Consider the following 21,440-nt stretch of genomic DNA (forward strand, 5'->3'; position numbering starts at 1 on the left):
TGTATAAGACCATAAGACCATGTAAAATAACATGGGTGGTAAATTATGCCTTACACTAAAATAAACCACAATCTAGTCAGTGGAATTAAAATCATAGCTACATCATGTGTGGAGAGAACTATTTCTCCAGTTTCGCCATTAATTTTAAGCATGGTTGTTTTAAACATGCACAGAAAATATATCTAACTAATTGCTTGGAGCAGGACTTGGCCATTTGGCCCCTGAAGTCCGTTGTGCCATTTCTACAGGATCACAATTGAGCTTTTGGCAAACTCAACTCTGTCTCCTCGACTACTCCAGTAACCCTTTACCCTCTTAATTATCACAAACCAATCTACCTCTGCCTTATTAAATTATAAACTCTGTTTCCGCTGCTCGTTGAGATAAGGTGTTCCGAAGACTCAACACACTCTGAGAGAAAGAAAAAAAATCTCTTCATTCTTAAATGCAGAACTCTTTAGTTTCAAACTGTTACTCCCTAGATTCTAGATTCTCCTACAAGGGGAAACATTCTCTTCACGTCCACCCTGTAAAAACCCCTCAGGACCTTATATATTCCAATCATTGCCTCATTTGCTTCGAAGCTCCAGTGGAAACAAGTCAAGTCTGTCCAACCTTTCCTTATGAGACAACCGCTCCTTTCCAATCTAGTAAACCTTCCCTGAATTGCTTTTAATGCATTAGCATTCTTTCTGAAACACAAAACCAATGCTGTAGCCAATACTCCATACCTAGTCTCACCAATGTCTAACTAAAGCATAACCTCCCTCTGTATTTTTTCTCTTAGCAATAAACAATAATATTATGTTGGTTTTCCAGATTACTTACTATACCTGCACACTAATCTTCTGGGGAAATATGAGTTCCTCGTTGCAGTAACACCTGTTGCTGAGAATAATCTACAGTAGTTATCACCTGTAACTCACTGAAGTAGAGGCACTGAAGTTACCCTCAACATTAGGTGCTTAAGTCATGGACTGGGAGATTAATCCCACGTATTCCATCTCATAAGTGAAACTGTCAGCTAATTGGAGCAATGGAATTGCAATCCAGAGACAAAAAAAAAACATTGAACACCAACCAAAATTTCAGACCAACATCAAGAATGGTCCCTCCATTTCTTGTGGAGAATCTTGCTCACATTTGGAAATCAGTCCATGATATCTTAGATCTAATTTTTGAGCTTGTATCCCTCAAGTGACAATCTCTTTTAATTTCTTCAGGCATAATGAATACTGGAATCAACTTTCCCCAGATTTGTCTTCTTTCTGAGGAGGTGAAAACCACAGAAACATTTCAGCCAATTAGCTGTGTATAGTTACACTAGACTTTGTCTTTCTGAATCAAATTACCTTTGTCAAGCGTATTCATTTTATGTGAGAAGGAAATATATAATCACATGCTGGGACAGACAAAAGGGAGCTTCAATTTAAAATTTCCCTACATTGTATCTGACATGTTGGCTCTTGCCTGGAAGTTCACCCCAAACACATGTGTGCTTGGTAGCAATAAACAAACAATATAGTCACATTATTCCACGCCATGCCTGAGACCAGGTGGGATTGTGAATGGTGCACATGACACGTAGATGAAATTTATCTACTGTATTTATTTAGAGATGCAGCTCAGAATAGGCGTTTCTGACCCTTCGTGCTACACTGCCCAGCAACCCCCAACCACCCCGACTTAACCTTAAACTAATCATGGGACAATTTACAATGACCAATTAACTACCTGGTACATCTTTAGACTGTGGGAGGAAACCGGAGGATCAGGAGAAAAACCCACACATTCCACAGGGAGACTCCTTTCAGAGGACGTTGGGATTGAACTCTAAACTCCAACAACCCGAGCTGTAATAGTGTCACGCTAACCGCTACACTACCGTGGTGGTCCATTTAACATGGATAAATGCGCAGTTCTCTCCCTTGTGCTGGAAGAGGAGTAAAGATGTGTATTATTTACACAGTAATAGATTGTTGATGAACAGTAGTGCTTGGGTGTCCTTGTACAGTCACAGGAAACAAACCTGCAGGTGAACCAATCAGGTAACAATGCAACTGATATGTCGACTTTCATAGCAAGAGGTTTCAATTACAGGAGCAAGGATGACAACAAGAAATTGCTGAGACCACTTTGACCATATTACTGTCAATTTTATTGTCCTTAACTAAGAAAATAATACTTGCCAAAGAGATAGCACAGTGGAGGTTCACCAGTCTGATTCCTGGGATGGCAGGACTACTGAATTAGGAGAGATTGGGTTGACTAGGCTTGTTTGTGTTCATTGAATTGTAGAAGAATGAGATCTTATTGAAACAAGAGAATTTCTTAATGGGGCTAAACAGGCTGGACGTGGAGGGGATGTTTCTCCTAGCTGGGGTTATAGAAAGAGGGGTCATTGCCTCAGGATATGGGATAAGACATTTAGGATTGAGACAAGGAGAAATATCTTCACTAAAGGGATGGTGAAACTGTGAAATTCTCTACTACAAAAATGAGCAGAAGTCAATTCACTTATAGAAGAAGGAGTAAAATAAATTGAATGGTGGAACAGGTTCGAAGGGCTGAATGGCCCACTTCCTCCTCTCTACATTTCTATGAAATCCATTCTATTATTTTCAATGGAATGAATTTCAAAGGCAGGTTCCTGGAGTACGATATGGCATTTGAGCATGCTTAGTGTTACTGACTGGGAATGAACTAGGGATTAATTTTGAAATTGAGTTCCAACAAAAGGATGGATAATTGCTTTCCCGTGAGGGAAGTTCCTCACCATAGAATGTGAATATGAAGCTCATAAAATGGGCCCCTCTTGAAATGAAACACAAACTTATCAATGAACCCATGAGACCGAAATCGCTTTATAAAGCGCAACACAGCTCCCCTCGTTTTGGAAGAACTCTTAGTGTTAATGTTTACATGGGACTGTGGCCCTGTTTCTGCAATGGCTTGTAACAGATGTTCAGTAAAGGATTTATCCTGGCAATGGGTTAAATTCAAGTGAAATGGATATCTAGAAGCAGAACTTTGTTATTTAAAAGTATATTCCCGTTTTTGGTGTGAAATTACACATCCCTGTGAGGACCTTCAGTTCAATAATGAGTGTCCTTGTGTGCTGGCATGACTAGCAGCCCGTGTGAAATTTTAAATGATCCCAAGGTTAATAATTTGCATTAAAATCACCTACTATGTGGGAGGCAAGCAGATAGTTCCCCAGTGCATGCAGACCATCACTGATGGATTTGCCGGTAAGCTGGCTAGAGAGTGGGTGTATCTTGAGTTTCTGTGAGACCGTGAAACTGATGGTGGCAGTTTTGCCAACAGGTGGTCTATTCCAGATATGGACTTCTTAACACATAACTCTTCACAGCTCTTCTCTCATCAACATCGCTGGACAATCACAAGAGATGTGAGTCAGGCTCTACTTCATTACTAGTCACTCAAGTTCAAAACATATCACTCAATTTTCACTCAGCAGATGGTCACGGCCTACCCAGAGACACTTCGTATGAAAAGACATTTGGGGTGGCACAACACTTTACAGTACCTGTGACCCAGGTTCATCTCCCTCCACTGCCTGTAAGGAGTTTGTACGTTCTCCACATGACTGCGTGGGCTTCCTCTCAGTGCTCCCACAGTCCAAAGACATCGAGGTTGGGAGGAAAACTGGTCATTGTAAATTGTCCTGTGGTTAGGCTATGTTTACATCAGCAATTGCCGGTCAGCGTAGCTTGAGTGGCCTGAAGGGCCTCTTCTGCACTGTATCTCAATAAATAAGTAACCCCTTATGACAAAGAAGAAATCCTGATCTCTCAGGCTGCCTCACCATGGCCCTTGCACATTGCCTACTTGCATTGGACTTTCTCTGCAAATGCAACAATATATTCTGTTTCTTTTTCCTCACCTGTACACCTGAATACATGGAATGAAATAACAGAACATGTTTGATGGGCCAAATGGCCTAATTCTGCTCCTATATCTTATGGTCTGAAGGGCATGCCAACAAAAGCTTTGCACTGTATCTCAGTACATGTAACAATAATAAAATAGATAACTAATTATCAAAAACAAACTCTGAAGAAATGAATGTATAATGATGAACTAATGTTCTTTCCAGATCACTCAGTTCGATTGACATGAAGTACAGGAGTATTAGCATTAATGGCAAAAGTTAAAACCCACTTCAATCTTCTCACCTACTGCATGTGGACTATTTATTTTTCAGCTCCTGTCTACTCGATCTCAGTGAATGGTGACCACAGGGAACTTGCAGAAGGGGCCACAAGCTACTCTGCAGCTTGTGGGTTTAAGAGATGTGATGGGGCAATCACGTGGGTTAACAGTGATACCAAGCCATGACTTCACTGTGCTGTACACATGTCAATGAATATAATTCAAGTTAATTAAATGGCCATACAGGAGCCTGGCCACAATGGATTCCTCACCACAATGGAGCCTGGCAGATCCAATGGCATTGCAGGGTCCCCAGCCATCCGAATGAACTCTGGTCCCAAATATCGCTGGTGGAGAGAACAGAAAACACAATCATAGAGACAGCTTTCATACAATGATGCCATTCATTCCATCCTACCAGTGCGATCAATACTAGGGCAGCACGATAGTATAGCGATTAGCACAATGCTTTAGAGTGTAGGCAACACAGGTTCAATTCCCACCACTGCCTGTAAGGAGATTGCATGGGGTATTGCTGGACGGCATGGTTCAAGCACCCTATACCTCACTGTATCCCAATAAATAAATAATTGTTGGAAATCTGGAGCAACACTAAAGGCGCTGGAGGTCAGGGGTCAGGTGGCACCTGTAGGCGGAAATGGACAGTCAATGATTCAGTTTGGCACCCTTTATCTGGACTGATGAACATCCACATCAACTATCCATAGATGCTGCCTGACCCATTGAGTTTTTGCAGTGCCTATGTGTGTGCTTTTTTTCCCCAAAAGAATTGCCCAATTAATCCCATTTCCTGCTTTCTCACCTTACTCCTGCAATTAATTCACATACAGTTTAGAGAATTGCCCATGAATCTGCTTTCAGGTGATCTATTCCAGATATGGACTTGTTTACATTTAACTCTTCACAGCCATCAAGTAATTGCATATAGTAATTGCACAATGATATCCTCTCACAGATTGTGTTAGGGTGTTCATCACTGATTCTAAAGTAGAAGTGCTAGGAGCTAAAGGTCAGACAAATCCCACAAGACCAGGTGAACGATATTTCTCTCAGCCCTGGCAATCACCTGAACTCAGGAATATTGGAATATTGGAGCAGGGGTAGACCATCAGGCCTCTCAAACCTTCCCCTCCATTCAATAAGCATGATCAATCTGCCCTAGACCTTAACTCCTCTACTCTACCAGCTCCCATTGTCCTCAATTCCCTGATATTTCAAAAATGTATCGACCTCTGCACTAAAAAGTTACAACGATCTAGCCTGAAGAATCTTCTAGAACTCTAGAGAATCACAGACATGAAAAGACATGACAGTTATGATTTTTTCTGCTCAATACTCCAGAGAGTAAAATGGGGTCCTACCTTTCCCTTCCGGTGCAACAAACTGGGCACACAAGCAGTTCTCTGCGGCAAGTTATTCGCCCCGCTTGGGAATGCAGTATGATAATACGACTCTCTACTCGGGATGTAGTCACGTTCAGACTCCAACTGGATCCTACTGGAGTTGGTACTCAATGTACTTAAGGACCTTCAGAAGGGAATTAGAGAGTTACTCCCAATCTGTTCAATAGCATCAACTTACAGCTACCGAGAGCTGGCTCCACAGACAAGAGAGCCCAGATTAATCATTTCATTCCACAGCTTTATGTAACAATGATTCTGCTGAAAGAGGATTGGCAAGTGAACATGCAGGTTTAAACCGTCAGCAAAAGAGCCAGACGGGGGACTTTCTCTCATATGCAGAGATGCTCTGAACTGAAAATGCAATTGAGAGCAATCTTCATATGGGACTTTAAAAAAGGTGAGGCTTATTGGACAAGAGCAGGGGAACGAGATTCTTTCAAAGGGCCTGCATAGTGGTGATGTGGGTCAAATGGCAGCAAAGCTCATTCACACATTGTGGAGGTTTCTCTATGGCCACTGATTTCCTTTTGATTGTCACAGGAAAGCTCTCACACGGCTTCAAACAAAGCTCAAGAGCTGTTAACTGGTAAAATCTCTTTAGGCGAAAGCTTTCTAGCAAACTACAGACATTGTATAGAGATTTCAAGCTTCTGGTGGAGACCTTGCATCTTTATAATTTGTACACAGTACATTGACATACACAGCCACCAATTAACAATTAACACCAACAGACCACCAATTAATGAAGATTATATCATTTTTGCTTTTAGTATGTTATCACTATGGCTGTCTTCAATAATTCTGACTATTAACTCGATATATAGAAAGCATCCACCATTGTTAAATCATGTGCTATGTAGAGGAAGCAGCTCCTTTATTCTCCACTCATCCATTAGAGAATGCTAATGATAATAGAACTGTAACACAAGTTGTACTTTCATCCTGCTGAAGTCTAAGAGGGTCAGAGGTATAAACAAGTACTCATTTCAGTGATCTCAACTCATCTAAAAACTAGCTACTTCTTGGAACTCATTCTGTTCCCAGAGTTGAGCCTTAGTTTCCAAAACCTGAAGCGACTCTTGAATGGGCCAGATTATTGAGAGTTTTTGATATAGTACAGCACAATGGTACAGATTATTGAGAGTTTTTGATCTAGTACAGCACAGTGGTACAGCACCCAGTGCCACTGCCTCACAGCTTCAGCAGCCCAGGTTCAATCCTGATCTCTGCTGATGGCTGTGTGTACGTACATATTCCTTAAGGTTGTCATAGCCGGTGGGGAGGTGGGTATTGGGGATAAGATCCCAGTACCTATTAAATGGTCCCAATGGCATGCGTCTCAAAAAGCCTCTGACAAACCAAGTCCAGTTCCTGCTCTCAGGTGTGGTGTAGCTACTAAGCCGAGCAGAACCCTTTCTACTGACAGCAGAAGGGACAAAGGCGGGTTACTGGCACCTTAAAACCAGTTGCTCCAGGCATCTAGAAGGAGAAGAAAAATTCTGGCCTCAAACCTCCACTGCCTTGAGTCTATAATCACTCATGGGGAAGGGGAGTGGATTAAACCCAGAGCTGGAAACCCCACTCTGAGCTCAGTGCTGACTGGCAGCTTCCGTGATGCCGCTGGTATCAAACTGTAATGGTCTCTGCCATTCCTTTGGATTCATCAACCGTGTGGAGAGGGGGAGCCACCATTTGGACAACTTCGTGCTCTCCGTATCATACTGCTCTGGCTTACGTCCAGGCTTGCGTATTGACTGAAGGTGCTGCACCAACAACGTAGACAGCTCGGACTCAACATCCGTGGCCAACCCCCACCAATGGCAGATCTATAGTCCTCTCTGTGACTGCTCGGGTTTCCCTCGAGTGACCTTGTTGATTTGCACATCTCAAAGATATACTGGTTAGTGGGTCAATTGGCTGCTGTAACTTGCCCCCAGTATGGGCGAGTTTGCAGGAGAATCACGTGGCACGTGAGAAAGAATAGGTTACAGAGAAATAAAAAGGGAATGAGACAGATGAGATTGCTCTGAGAAACAGCATGGAACTGATGGGCCAAGTGATCTAAAACACCAAAAGAGAACATATAAAATAAGAACCACAGCATGGTTGCAGTTTATTGATAAGAGGGCCTTTGGCCTGTTGAATCCATCCGGACTCTCTGTAAACACAGTGATCCAGCTGGTTCCACTCCCTCACATTCTCCCCATTGCCTAGCAACTTTTTTCCATTCAGAGCATATCCATTTCTCTTTTCGAATGCTGTAGTGGAATTTACATGTCCTGCTGGCAGAGTATTCCAGACCCAAACCACACAATGTGTTCAGGTAGTTTTCCTTCTGCTCTATTTGCTAATCACTTTCAATTGTCGTCCCTGGTTCTTCTACCACTGAAATGATTTCTCTCCATCTGCTCAGTCCATACCTTTCATGACATTACACACACATTTAAGTCTCCTCACAGCCTCCTCTGCTAAGGAACAGCCTGTGTGACTCAGTCCAGCCATACACAGTAACTAAACGGATCTTAGTAAATTGCTGGAATTGTTTTAGTAAATTCCTCTCCAAAGTCTGAACACCTTTCCTAAGTCCTGATGAAGGGTCTCGGCCTGAAACTCAACTGTACTTTTCTCCATAGATGCTGCCTGGCCTGCTGAATTCCTCCAGAACTTTGTGTGCATTGTCTCCATCTTTCCTAAAGTTTAACACTCAGAGTGGACATGATACTTTTTAATTTTCCTCAACCAGAGTACAGGAAAACCCTAAGAATAAATCTCAATTTACTAGTAACTGTAAAATCAGACACTGCGCTGATCCATTTAAACATGAATATGAACAAAGAACAAATGGTGATTCATCACCTTATCCACCTTCAGGATATGACTGATCAATTTATTTTCAGTTCAAAAATTGGCTCCTTAATAATTGACATAATGCAGCTGAAGATTACTAATTGCTTGTTATGAATTAATAGTCTTGCATTTCTCTGTTACCTTTGACGATAGCCCTAAGTGCTTCCCATCCAGTGTCATGGCTTTATGAAACTGAGACAACTTTTTAACTTGTAGCATAAATGCACCTTGTTACTTGTGGTAATATGACTTTATGTGCTGCGTATGAGAGATGTACTGTGCTGTGCACCCTGGCCAAGAGGAGAGCCGCTTTCATTTACATTGAAAATGACAATAAACTTGAAATTGAATCTTTACATTGCATGGAATACACACACAATAATGCAACAATATTCAAAGTAAATATTGGTTGGGCAATAAGTTGCTCAAAACCGCAGGAATAATTCAAAAGCCAAAATACAATAGAATATGCATACTTAAAATAAAGACAGAAAATGTTGTAAGCAATTAGCAGTTGAAGCATCAATTGGAGAGAATGAAATATAGTTATGAATTCAGGCTGTGAGACCTGACCTTAAGTCTGTTTCTTTCTACATAGAGACCACCTGGCCTGCAGGTTATATGTTGCATTTTCTATCTACATGCCATCATTTCCACATTTACTGTATTAACTTGTGACATACCACATTTACATGATCCATGACTTTATGTTGCCTCACTCCCCACTAATTTTTTGCTGTAACCTCTTCTCCACATACTCCCGTAAAGTTCTGCTGGATTCTATCACTTGCCTACATACCAGGTGTAATTTACAGTGGCCAATTAGTCTACCAACTCTCAGATCTTTGGGATGTGGCTGGAAACCAGGGCACCTGGAGGTAGTGCGATCCCTTGAGTCGAGAAGGATGTTCTCTAAAGGGTTTGTCTATTGGTTTTCAGGTGACTGTAGAGGCTGATCTGAGATCCACGTAACTGAGATATTAGGCTGAATTCTCTTCACGGAGAATGGCTGCTTCTAACTTTGTTTAACATGGGGAGGCTGATGCATGGGCAGCCACCGCGGATCAGAGTCAGGGCCCAGTGGCATGGAATGCAAGGCGAATGGGTACTGTCACTGCTGCAGCCTTCCTCCACCTTTGCTACCTTTGTGAAGTGTCATCATCTTCCATCAGTTCTGCTGCTGAGGTCCTGGTTGGATTGTTCTTTGTCTGGAACCTCTCCCTTGACCGTACCGTCATGGATAACCCTACCAGGAGCTAAGTGTCAGATGGCTAAACACACAGGAGCTCAAGAACTCGTAAACCTCTCCTCCATTACAAAATGGAGGTAATGTGCATTGTCACAAAAAGGATGTGTAAACTTCACACTGACAGCACCATAGGTCAGGATCAATCCTGGGTCACTGGAGATGAGACAGCAGATCTGTCCCATCTTTAAAATAATGCCATGAGATCTCTTAGACAGCTCATCCAACAGTGCAACATTCCCTCAGTTTCTGACTGAGAGAGGAACCCTTCTCTATGTGTTCAGGTTTACTGAGCGAGTCTTCAACATACTAACTTCTGACTGCATTCTACTACTCAAAAAAGATGATGCGAGGTCATTTTGTTAAAAACATAGTCACAAGATGCTTCAATAAATTGGAATATATGAACTAAAAAAATCCAAGAATGAGTTGAGATTTAAATGAGGATTATTAAAATTCACTGGAAAAATTAATTGTTTGGTCTATGCAGTCTAAATCAATGATAACAATTGGTGATGTAATAAAATAAGACTTACCTATTTTAATTGTAACCCTTATCAGATAAAGAGTATTATCAAACAAAATTTGACACTGAAATTAGATGAAATTCTTGTACAGTTCACTGAATGCCTTAATGGGATGGGGAGATTTAAGGAGAGAAATTCAGAATTCACTGCCTGGCTTTCGAAAACTAACAAGTGCCAATGACACAGTGATGGAAATCATGATTGCTCAAGTGATCAAAGCTGAGAAATCAGAGGCCACATTCTTTCTCAAACAGCAGAGCTGACTAAGAGGTGACAACAGCACTAGCCATTAATTCCTGTTAAGAGTCAGTCAAGGGTTTGAAACAGGAACGGAATATCAATGCCAGCTGCCTTCTTGTCAGATCACTGCAGTACCGAATCTAAACGCCATCTTCACAGCCACTCACTTCCTGCTGCTTCCACTAGACTCACCTGTTCCTACAGGCTTCTCACGTCCAGAAGGTTCAGTTCCAGCCAAGCAGCCCTTTACCAGGCTGAACAGTAATTCAGTCTGATCCCCCAGGGCAGCACACTGGCACAACTAGTTGAGCCATTGCCTCACAGTGTTTCAGACCCAGGTTCAATCCTGACCTTGGGTGCTGTCTGTGTGGAGATTGCCCCACACTCTCTGTGATGGCTGGGTTTCCCTCAAGTGATCCAGTTTCCCCCCATATCCTGAAGACATTCAGGTTGGTAGGTCTGAGTAAATCTGGGGTGTCTTGTTGGTGTAGGGTTAGTATAAATGCATGCTTGATAGTTGGTGCAGACAGTGGGCTGAAGGGCCTGTTTCTTATACTATATTACCATATGACTGATTTTTAACCATTCATAGTTGAACTAATTACCATCACTTACCTGTCCTTGAATACTATGTCCAGGTTGCAGTCTTTGAACCTGATAGAGCAGAATGAGTGGGAGCTGGTATCCTGGCACCACCTGATAAGGGTTCTGGCCCCCAAGGAAGGGTACATCATCCTTAAGCATCTAGATCTGCTTTAAAGGTGTTCATATCTGGAAAGGCTGCACCTAAACCGGAAGGAGACTGTCCCCAACAAGGTAAACATAATAGGGAGACTCAGGATGCTAAGCAAGCAAAGGTGAAGGGTGAAGAAAGGGGAAGAGTGGACTTCCGGTAAGATGGGGGCATGCTCAGATGCATCAGCTTCTACAGGGCCAGCCAAGGGTGTTATTGTCTTTTTTTTAAATGTATTTTTTTATGATAGCAAAATCCTGCTGTATATTAAGAACTTAAGGTACTGCAGGTCAAACCCATCGGCCATTTGCACATTAGCAGAGAAACTGAAGGAGTTGGACTTGGTCTGGACCATGCTGCTGCCTGCATCAACGAGGCGTCGGAGTGGACGTGCAAAGGAGGTGTGCAGTCTAACAGCGAGTGACCACCTTGGTCGCTTTTCCTGTGATTGCATGACCTTGTTGGAGATTGTTGATGTGGAATGCTGCAAGTCTGATTCGCTGACTTATTGGCGAATGGTGGGGGAGTTGCATGGCGTCGGTCGTAGCAAGGACTTAGCCTAAAGCTGCAGTGTCGTCTGTTTGCAGCTGGCCCAGAGAAATGTGTCGGAATCAGTACGCTCCACCAGGGTGCTGGAGGCATTGTGGCATGGTGTGTGTGCTGGAATCAGTGCTGCTCTCCAGTATTCGCTTGGCAGAAGACATGATATGTTTGACTGCAGACTGCTGCAACATTGATGGACTCAGGGACTTGGACTGTATTTATTTGTGTGCCTGTATCTTGCTCTTGTCTTATATGTGCTGTGTGTTCCTTGTGCTATGTATAAATCTTGATACTGTGTTTTGTACTTCAGCCCCAGAGTACCGCTGTTTCGTTTGAATGTACTCGTGGGTATTCATGTATGATTGAATAGCAATTAAACTTGAACTTGCATCATGCGAATTCATTTACAGTAAAAGGTGGTGAACTGATGAAGACCTATAATGTTACCTAATCACACTGAACATAACATTGTGTGTACACATAAAACACTGGAGGAACTCAATGGGTCAGGCAGCATCTACAGAGGGAAAAGTACAATCAATATTTTGGTTCAATGCCCAGTCCAGATGGAGGGTCTTGACCTGAAATGTTGATGGTCTATTTCCCTCCATAGCAGTTCTAGATGAAGGATATTGAGCCAAAATGTCAACTGTTCATTCCCCTCCACAGATGCTTCCTGACCTGCTAAGTTCCTCGAACATTTTGTGTGCTGCTCCAGATTCCAGCATCTGTGGTCTCTTTTGTAACTCTAGACTTATTTACTATCTCCAGCCTGTGTGAAGATCATACCCCTCTCCCTCAGAGTCACAGATCTCTGGCCATACTGATTCTCACTTTCCAGGGCTTTCCCTCCATTACCTGAACAGTCAGGCCACTCACACCCTTTGCCACCCATCCCATTCTATTTGACGTTACCCCAAAAACTATTTAGTTCATCACAGTAACATCTACTGAATCAAATTCACTCTGTGACCACTTTATTAGGTACACGTACCCACCTGCATGTTAATGCAAATATCTAATCAGCCGATTATGTGGCAGCAACTCAATGCATAAAAACATGCAGACATGGTCAAGATGTTCAGTTGTTGCTCAAACCAAATATCAGAAAGTGGAAGAAATATGAGTGATTTGATTGTAGAATGACTGTTGGTACTAGACAGTGTGGTTTGAGTATCTTAGAAACTGCTGATCTCCTGGGAATATCACACGCAGCAGTCTCTAGAGTTTATAGAGAATGATGTGGAAAAAAAACCATCTAGTGAGTGGCAGTTCTATGGGTGAAAATGCCTCGTTAATGAGAGAGGCCAGAAGAGAATGGCCAGATTGGTTCAAGCTGACTGGAATGTGACAGTAACTCAAGATTCAACACATCAAGTCTTGAAGTGGATGGGCTAAAGCACCAGAAGCCTATACCGGGTTCCACTCCTGTACCTGATAAAGTGGCCACTGCGTGCATATTTAACTCTATTCTTGCTATCCTTTTCAATGTTCAAAGTATATATAATGTCATTACGTACAACCATGAAACTCATTTTCTTGAGGGCATACTCAATAAGCCCATAAATGAATAATAACCATAACAGAATCAATGAAAGACCGCACCAACATGGAAGTTCAACCAGTGTACAAAAGACAACAAGCTGTGCAAGTACAAAAAGAGAGAAATAATCATAGTAAATAAACAATAAATATCAAGAACATAAGATGAAGAGTCCTTGAAAGTGAGTCCATAGGTTGTGGGTACATTTCAATAATGGAGCATTTTGTTTGTCTTTTTACAAGTGTGCCTGCATTCAGATGCAGAAACTTTATTCTGAACACTACATTCTTTTTTTTCTCCTGATGTGGCCTTAGCTGCTAAAGCCTTAACTCTGTCAATAAACTCCCTGTCCTTCCTTGACTTTTCTCATCAGTCTTGCAAAGAATCTTCTGATCTCTCTAGGAACTTAAAAGCTAACTGATCCATCCAGTTATTCAGTTTGCCAGAATTGTAAGCTGTCTGGTCTGATAGAAGAGCTTTTGTTTTCACCAGAACTGAGCTTGGTATCCCATGAATTTTGATTCCCATCCTCAACAATGTACCAAATTTAAAATTCGTATTTATTTGTATCCATGTCAGTCCCAGTGCAAACATTATATTTATGCCCTTTTTTTTTTAATTCTGCCACAACTTCTATCTTGGTTCATAGTTTTATGATGTCACTGGTCTTTTCTCTGCAGAAGCTTCAACACTTGGTTCTCCGTCGCCAAGACTCTCTCCAACCACAAAAAGTAGCCAAACACCACAGCCATCAGGGCTCCCTGCCATGGATATTGAGAAAAGCCTCCAGCCCTGACTCTGCCCACCTGTCCTGCACCATACTGATCAATTTTTCCATCCTTCCTATAGTTTATGTTATCAATGGGTTATAATATGGAAAGACAAAGCTAAGATAGAAAAGCCTTGAAAGAACTTGAAAATGTTTTAAATTCTTAAAATGTTAGCTCACTCAGGAACAAAAACCCTCCAAGATCCAGAGAATTTTAGAAATGTTATTTCATTGAAATAGATCCTGCATTGTCATAATAAAATCAAAACTGTGAATATCAAATAATTAGAAGGCACCTTAAGAGCATTAGCAATCATAGGCAGTTGTGTTCATTGATAGAATTCAGGCTGTGTGAAATTACTATGACAGTCAATTCAGAAAGAATTGAAGATGATAAAGTGCTTATAATACTCAAAGAAGTAAATTATAAAAAGCAGATAACTGTTGTCAGTTTAAAGAGCTGAAAGTGAAATGTTATCACCTGGCTATAGCCAGAAATGGCGTACCTGTTGGTGATGGGTTGGTAATGGCCCGCTATTGAATTCCTGTTTTCTGTTTTCCACTCTTCCTGACGATGCCAACTCCCTAAAAACACAAATCCAATTACTTACAAAGCCACAGTGCTCTCTGATAACAGCAAGTGGAGCATGGCTGTCCCTTCATTGTGAGAAAATCCTTTTAACCATAAAGAAGGCAGCTTGACCCACTGTATTGCCACACAAGGAGATGCATTTCAATTCAGCATCTTGTGATGGCAACCAGATCACCTTCTCGCTGGAGGCATGGCTTCTAGCACTAGACCTTGAAGTTGCCTTTCAACCGCCTGCAATGTGTTTACGCTTGTCCTACACCCAGTTCAACAAAGCAGCCACAAAACTAAAACTAAAAATAGCAGTCCCTTTGGCTTTGAGGATAATCCACTTAATCTTTTCATTAGTCAGCACAAGAGAGGCTAATAGTCTTTTTTCTTAAGCTACTGGTTTGTTTCTTTTTATCAAGGGCTCAGTCAATGTTGTACAGTTAACAGACATCTGGAATAGTATTTAAGGTCGTAATACAGGCAAAAATATTGGGAATTGTCACGGAAGCAAGAATACTCCCGAGATCTGCAGCTAAATAATACACAGTGATCATTCCGTTTTAAAAAATAATACTTCTCTTCATTTTCTTTCTTTCGGATTACTGTTACGTACAACGGTAATTGGTAAGTGGCCTACTATTGCCACGTGAAGCGAGATATGATGAAAAGCTATTGTTTGCATGCCATCCGGGTAGATCATTCCATATATTACATCGAGGCAGTTAAAAAAAAAAAATGTAGAGGAGGTACCATTAGAGAGTGCAGGTAGACAAATAAAGCCATGATGAGATAGAGTGAGAAATTAAGAGTTCATCGTTATCATATCTGAAGTTCGTTCAATAGTCTAATAACAGTGGGATTGAAGCTGTCTTTCAGTCTGGAGATACAGTATATGCTCTCAAGCCTTTGAATCTTCTGCCTGATGGAAGGAGGGAGAAGTGAGTGACCAGGGCGGAAGGGGTCCTTAATTATGTTGGCTGCTTTTCCAAGGCTTGCAAGGAAGGTAAGTGTATACAGAGTTATTGGAGGGGAGGCCAGCTTGCATTCATAACTCCTTGCAATTTCTTGTCATCTTGAGCAGAGCAGCTCCATACCAACCTGTGATGCATCTGTATAAAATGCTTTCTATACTGCATCTACAAAAATTGAAGAGGGTCACGGCGACCTGCCAAATTTCTTTGAGAGAAACATGGAAGCAGTAAGAGTATAGGGCAGAACCACATAGCTCCTATCCAGTGACAACCCACAACCAGGTCGTATTCACTAGCTTCATTACAGGAACACATAACCCCCCAAACAGATTGCCAATAAGAAGTGCAGAAAGTGTTCATTGGGTCAGGCAGCATCAGCAGAGAGAAAAAGTGAGCTGTTCCTTTCGGACAAGGACCCTTTAACGGAGCTGACAAAGTGAGAAGACAAAAGGTTTACGTTGCAGAGAGGGAGCGGGATGGAGAGGGCAGAAATGGTTGCAATAGATTACATGCCCAAGTTGTCTGGATAAAGTGAAACTGAAACAGAAAACATTGGAAACATTCAGCAGGTCAGGAAGCAGCTGTGGAGAGAGAAAGAGGGGATATTTTAGATCAATGTCTGACATACAGGGAGACTACTTCAAATAGCTTAGCAGGAGTCATAAGACCAAAAGTCATTGGAGCAGCATTAGGCCATTCGACACAATGAGTCTGCTCCAACATTCAATCATGGTTGATTTACTTTCCCTCTCAACCCCACTCTCCTGCCTATTCCCAATAATCTTTGACACCCTCACTGATCAATGAGCAGTCAGTGTGATTACACTTTGATGTGCTGCTAATGGCAAGGCTGTTGGACATGCACAGCAGGTCAGGCTGTTCTAACTGAAGGAGAAAAATTGACCCAACATGGATGATGTATAGCAGACATGGCAGGTCCTGACACCAAGATAGCAAGGCACCTAAAGTTGGAGAATTCAGTACTGAATCTGGAAAGTTGTAGAGTGCCAAGACAAAAAGTATGGTGTGGCTCCTCAAGCTTGTGTTGTGCCTTATTGTAACAGTGCAAAAAACCACAGACCAAAAGGTCAGAGTGGGAGTAGGATAGGGAATTAATCTGGCAGGTAACCAAGAGCTCAAGATTACTCTTGCAGACAACCACAATTGCTCTGGAAAGTAATTGTTCAGAATATCTTTGGTTTATCTAGTGTGGCAGAGACCGCATTATAAACACTGAATGCAATTGGACAGGAAGGAGTGGAAGTGAATCACTGCTTTATAGTAGCTGAGCGTGGAAGAGCTCAGGTGAAGAAGAGAGCCCATTGGGCAAGATGGCCCGATGGGAGTTGAGTCTCTTGACACCATAGATGTAGGAGAGGTTTTAGTGATCTGTGCATACTAGAAAGGGGAGCTTTGCCCCCTCCAGCCAGTGTCACCATGCTTCCAGGGCCTCTTCGTCAGCCAAAGGTTCTTGGTTCCCAACATCATAGTTACACTCTGAAGGAGTAAAACGATTGGAAAGAAAAGCACAAGGGTGCACCTAATTATCCACAGAAGAGCACTGTGGCCAAAAAGTTCTATTCAAAAGGTTCAAAGGAATATCTAAACCAGCCTTTTGTTTTTGAAACAAGTCCTGTGGACTGATGAAGTTAAAATAAAACTTTTTGGCCACAATGAGCAAAGGTATATTTGGAGAAAAAAGGGTGCAGGAATTTCATGAAAAGAACCCTTCTCCATGGAGGGTGCCCAAACTTTTGCTTTGGGCCCTTTTTCTTTTTTGTTATTTTGAAACTGTAAAAGATGGAAATAAAAAAAGTTTTCTTGCTTAAAATATTAAAGAAATATGTCATCTTTAACTTTATGCCTTTTGGAAATCAGTTCATCTTTTACTCGCTTAGCTATTCACAGTAACAGAAATTTTGACCGGGGTGCCCAAACATTTGCTTCCCACTATATATATTTCTGACTGAGCAACATTGCAACAATAATTTCCTTCAGGATAAATAAACTTTTATCTTATCTTACAGAAATGCCATTCAAATACACAAAAACAAACTGACTCAACATGTCCCAGAGAACATCAGCGAGCAGTGCTTGAATAACAGCAGGGCCATTGGTCAGAATAAGAAGCATCACGAAGTACTCATAGTAGCCAGTGGAGGTGTTACATGCTGTCTTCCACTCATCCCCTTCTCAGATGCAAACTAGGTTGTAAGCATTGCGTAGATCTATCGTGGAGAGTATGGTTGCTCCCTGGAACTGTTCGAATGCCCAGTTTAGCAGAGGAAGAGGGTTGCAGTTCTTCACCATGATGTTGTTGAGGGGCTAATAATCAATGTAGGGACAGAGCTTGCCACCCTTCATGCTCACAAAAAAGAAGCACGCAAGGCTGCCAAGGTTGAAAGACGGTTAAATCCTAAGGCCAATGCCTCCTTGATACATTCTTCCATGACCACCTTTTCAGGATGAGAGAGGAAAAGAGTAAGCCCCGCAGTTGTATGGCCAGTGTGGAGGCAAGGAGATGGCTTTCTTCTTCCTGAAGATCTTCAGAAGATCTGCATATTCAGCTGGAACACAAGACAGGTCCGTACTAGCAGTTGACACAGGAGGAGGTATGCTGCCAGGGGCTTATGTTATGCCCAGACTGAAAGACACATATGCTGGTCCCCACTCTTGAAGTGCCGCTAGGGAACAATCAATCCGTGAGTTGTGTCTTGATAGCCAGGGAAGGAGTGAATCCGCAAGACAGAAAAAGAGCTCTTCCCCATGGCAGCATTCTAGCAGAAATTGTATGGTTACTGTGGAATGGTAGATCCTGCTGGTACCCAGGGTCTGACCATCCAGAGCACTGACGTCAATATTTTCTCTCCATTGTTGAGTGGGAACTCCTCATTTTTGACCCAGAGATATCCATGAGGTTCCAGGCTACCCTGGAGTCAGGAAATGCCTGAAGCTCATGTCTTGTTCCACCCTGTCAACCACGAGAGTGAAGAACTTAACAGTGTTGATGGTCAATCCTTGCTGTCTCAGTGTGCGGTGACGGCCCTAGTGCAGAGGGAGAGTGTTGTGAAACTTGTAGTTTTGCAGAAATATTGTGCAAGACATAAAAGTTACTATGAGTTATAAAAATAAATAAATAGTGATCGAGGAGAAGCCATGGTTCAGGAAGATGGAACACATTTCAGAGGCAGGAGTGCAGGAACTCAATGGAGACAAAGACGGGAGAACTGGAAGAATGGAATCGAGCTCTGAAGGAGCCCTATCTGGTTGACGGAAATACAGTCAAGATAGCTATCAGAGTCTGTCGGCTTCTAATGGATGTTTGTGGCTAGCCTATCTCCTGAGATGGAGACAGAGAGTTCAAAGAAGAGAAAGGAAGCGCCAGAATTAGACCATGTGAAAGACAGAGTGAATAAAGTGGACTCTGCAGCTCTTGAAATTCAATACGGAATTTAATGATTTCAGGTAACAAACCCCCATTTTTCTCTCTCCCCACAGAATTGGCTATATTTTTCTGTTTCAATCACATTCTGTTCTTGTTTTGTCTCTAAATGCTGGTTGTTCAAGTAACTGAAGATTTAGTGTGGCTACCTTGATCTGCACCAATCCCATGCATTCTTTCCTTTGTCCTCACTCTCTCTCTCTCTTTTAACCTTGTTTTCTTGATCTGGTAAACAAGCAACCTGATGGAAGAACTCAGCAGTCAAACAAAATCTGTGGGAGGAAAGGAATCGTCCATATTTTGAGTTGAAACTGCATCAGTTGTCCAGTTTTGGTTTAAAATGTTGATTTGGTTTCTTTCTCCTCAGACGCTGCCTATCTTGCTGTGCACGCTGAGCATTTTCAGATTGTGTTCCTGATTTCCAGCATCTGCAGTCCTTTATTCCAATTCATCATGTATACAGAGAAACTGAGCATAATCTCTTTCTGGTTGGTAGGAGGACTGGTAAAATGTCCTTTACCATCGATGAAAATCAGTGCCTCTAGTCTCTTAATCTCCTCCTGAGCCTTTGAGCCCTGAATTAATTGCACTTTCCGAGGTCTTAATTTCAATTCAATGGATCATTGCTCTTTGCGTAAGTTACACATTGACTTTCATATCTGGATCTTGACTTCCAAGAACTATACAGTTTTTCAAAAACTCTCTCTCCAGACTTTATGAATAATGAACAACTGCTTTACTAATTTTAAACCATCTGTTCACAACATTCAGTAATCCACCTGCCAATACAGTAAAAGACCAGATAGAATGTCATCAGGGAAAAGTCACAAAGACTAAATCATAGATCAGCCTTTGTAGCTACCAACAAAAGGAGCAGGATAGGAATGAGACAGCAACAGTAGTGTCATTAGTACAGCCACTGTCTCACAACATTATTAACCTGGGCTCAATCCTGACCTTGGGAACTATATGTGTGAAGTTTACATCTTCTCCCTGTGAGTGTGCAAATTTGGTTTGGTTTCTTATTTTTGTCACATGTAACAAAATACACTGAAAAGCTTTTGCCTGCATGCCATCCAGACATTTCATACACAAGTAAACTGAGGTAGTAAAAAGGGAAATGGAATGCAGAGTATAGTAGTGCATTTACAGAGAGGTAAGTGCTGGTGGAGAAATACAGTGCAAGAACCAGGTTGAGGTAGACTGGGAGATCTAGGGTATATCTTTCCCTGCATGAGAGGTCTGTCCCAGAGGCCAGTAACAACTGTGGGAAAGAAGCTGTCCTTGAGACTGGTGGCACGCACCCTTATGCTTTTTTGTGCTACAGTTTCCTCCCACATCACAAGGACATGCGGGTTGGTAGAGGTTAATTGGCTGCTGTAAATTGCTCCTGGAGTAGATGGAAAATACAGGACTGTACAAGACCTTCAGCCAGTGATGTGGTGCCCACCTTTTGACCTACTCTAAGATGAATCTGACTCCTCCTTCTGACATAGCCTTCCATCTTTTATCATGCGTTTGCCTATCTAAGAGTCTCTCAAATATCACTAATACCTGAAAAAATTACGAAAATGGACACTCCTCTTGACATATTCTCCCTAATGCAAATCAAAACTCTCCTTATTATGGCAGAGATGATCTAAAGGGAAAGCAGAAGAGAGCCCACACTTTATCAGGTCTACATGGCAACCCAAAATGGCTGGAACTTACAGCAGAGATCCCAGTTGCCTCATTTTTATCAGTGCCAGGATGAACTTACCCTTGACGTTGCCTGATTTGGGGATTGAGAGTTGTTGTACCATCCAAGCTGAGGGCTAAAGGAGGAGGAGCTACTTGCCGGTCATCTAGGCATTAGCTCAGAGTTTTGTCCGGTGGCCTGGGATAGACCAGCAGATTGAGCAGCTTGCCATGCACTGTTTGAGATGCCAACACATCCAGAAAGTGCCAACAGCAGTGCCTCTCCATTCCTGGTAATGGCCTGCATTGCCCTGGCAGAAGATTCATGTAGATTTTGCCAGACATTCATGGGCACAGGTTTCTTGGTCGTTGTGGATGCAACTACAAAGTGGCCAGAAGTATTCCCAATAGCCTCTATTACAGCCTCGCACACAGTTTTCAGGCCATTACTTCCTCCAAAGTGAAACCTAACATCTCTCACAGATTAACTCAATGTCTTTTATGCATGTTCTAAAAAGGAGAATAAAGCCACAGCTATGAGGATCTCTGCAGCACCTGGTGACCCTATGACCTCAGGCTCGGAGGCCGACGTCAGATCCTCTTTCAAAAGGGTGAATCCTTACAAGGCGACAGGGCAGAATCGGGTACCTGGTAGGGCTCTAAAAACTTGTGCCAGCCAACTGCTGGATGTGGTCATTGACATTTTCAGTCTCTCATGCCTA

General features: G+C 42.2%; 1 protein-coding gene across 1 annotated transcript in view; it reads right to left on the minus strand.

Moving 5' to 3' along the window:
- Positions 1–21,440, minus strand: part of ptpn20 (protein tyrosine phosphatase non-receptor type 20) — a 412,353-nt gene that overhangs the window by 238,409 nt on the left and 152,504 nt on the right. Inside the window, exons 8-10 of the mRNA XM_072282567.1 lie at positions 14,555–14,633; positions 5,559–5,724; positions 4,449–4,523 (exon numbers count right to left, since the gene is read on the minus strand). Coding sequence (XP_072138668.1) covers positions 4,449–4,523; positions 5,559–5,724; positions 14,555–14,633 — 320 coding nt within the window. The remainder of the gene's footprint in view (positions 1–4,448; positions 4,524–5,558; positions 5,725–14,554; positions 14,634–21,440) is intronic.

This window comes from Mobula birostris, chromosome 18, assembly GCF_030028105.1.
Source record: "Mobula birostris isolate sMobBir1 chromosome 18, sMobBir1.hap1, whole genome shotgun sequence".
Taxonomy (NCBI): Eukaryota; Metazoa; Chordata; class Chondrichthyes; order Myliobatiformes; family Myliobatidae; genus Mobula; species Mobula birostris.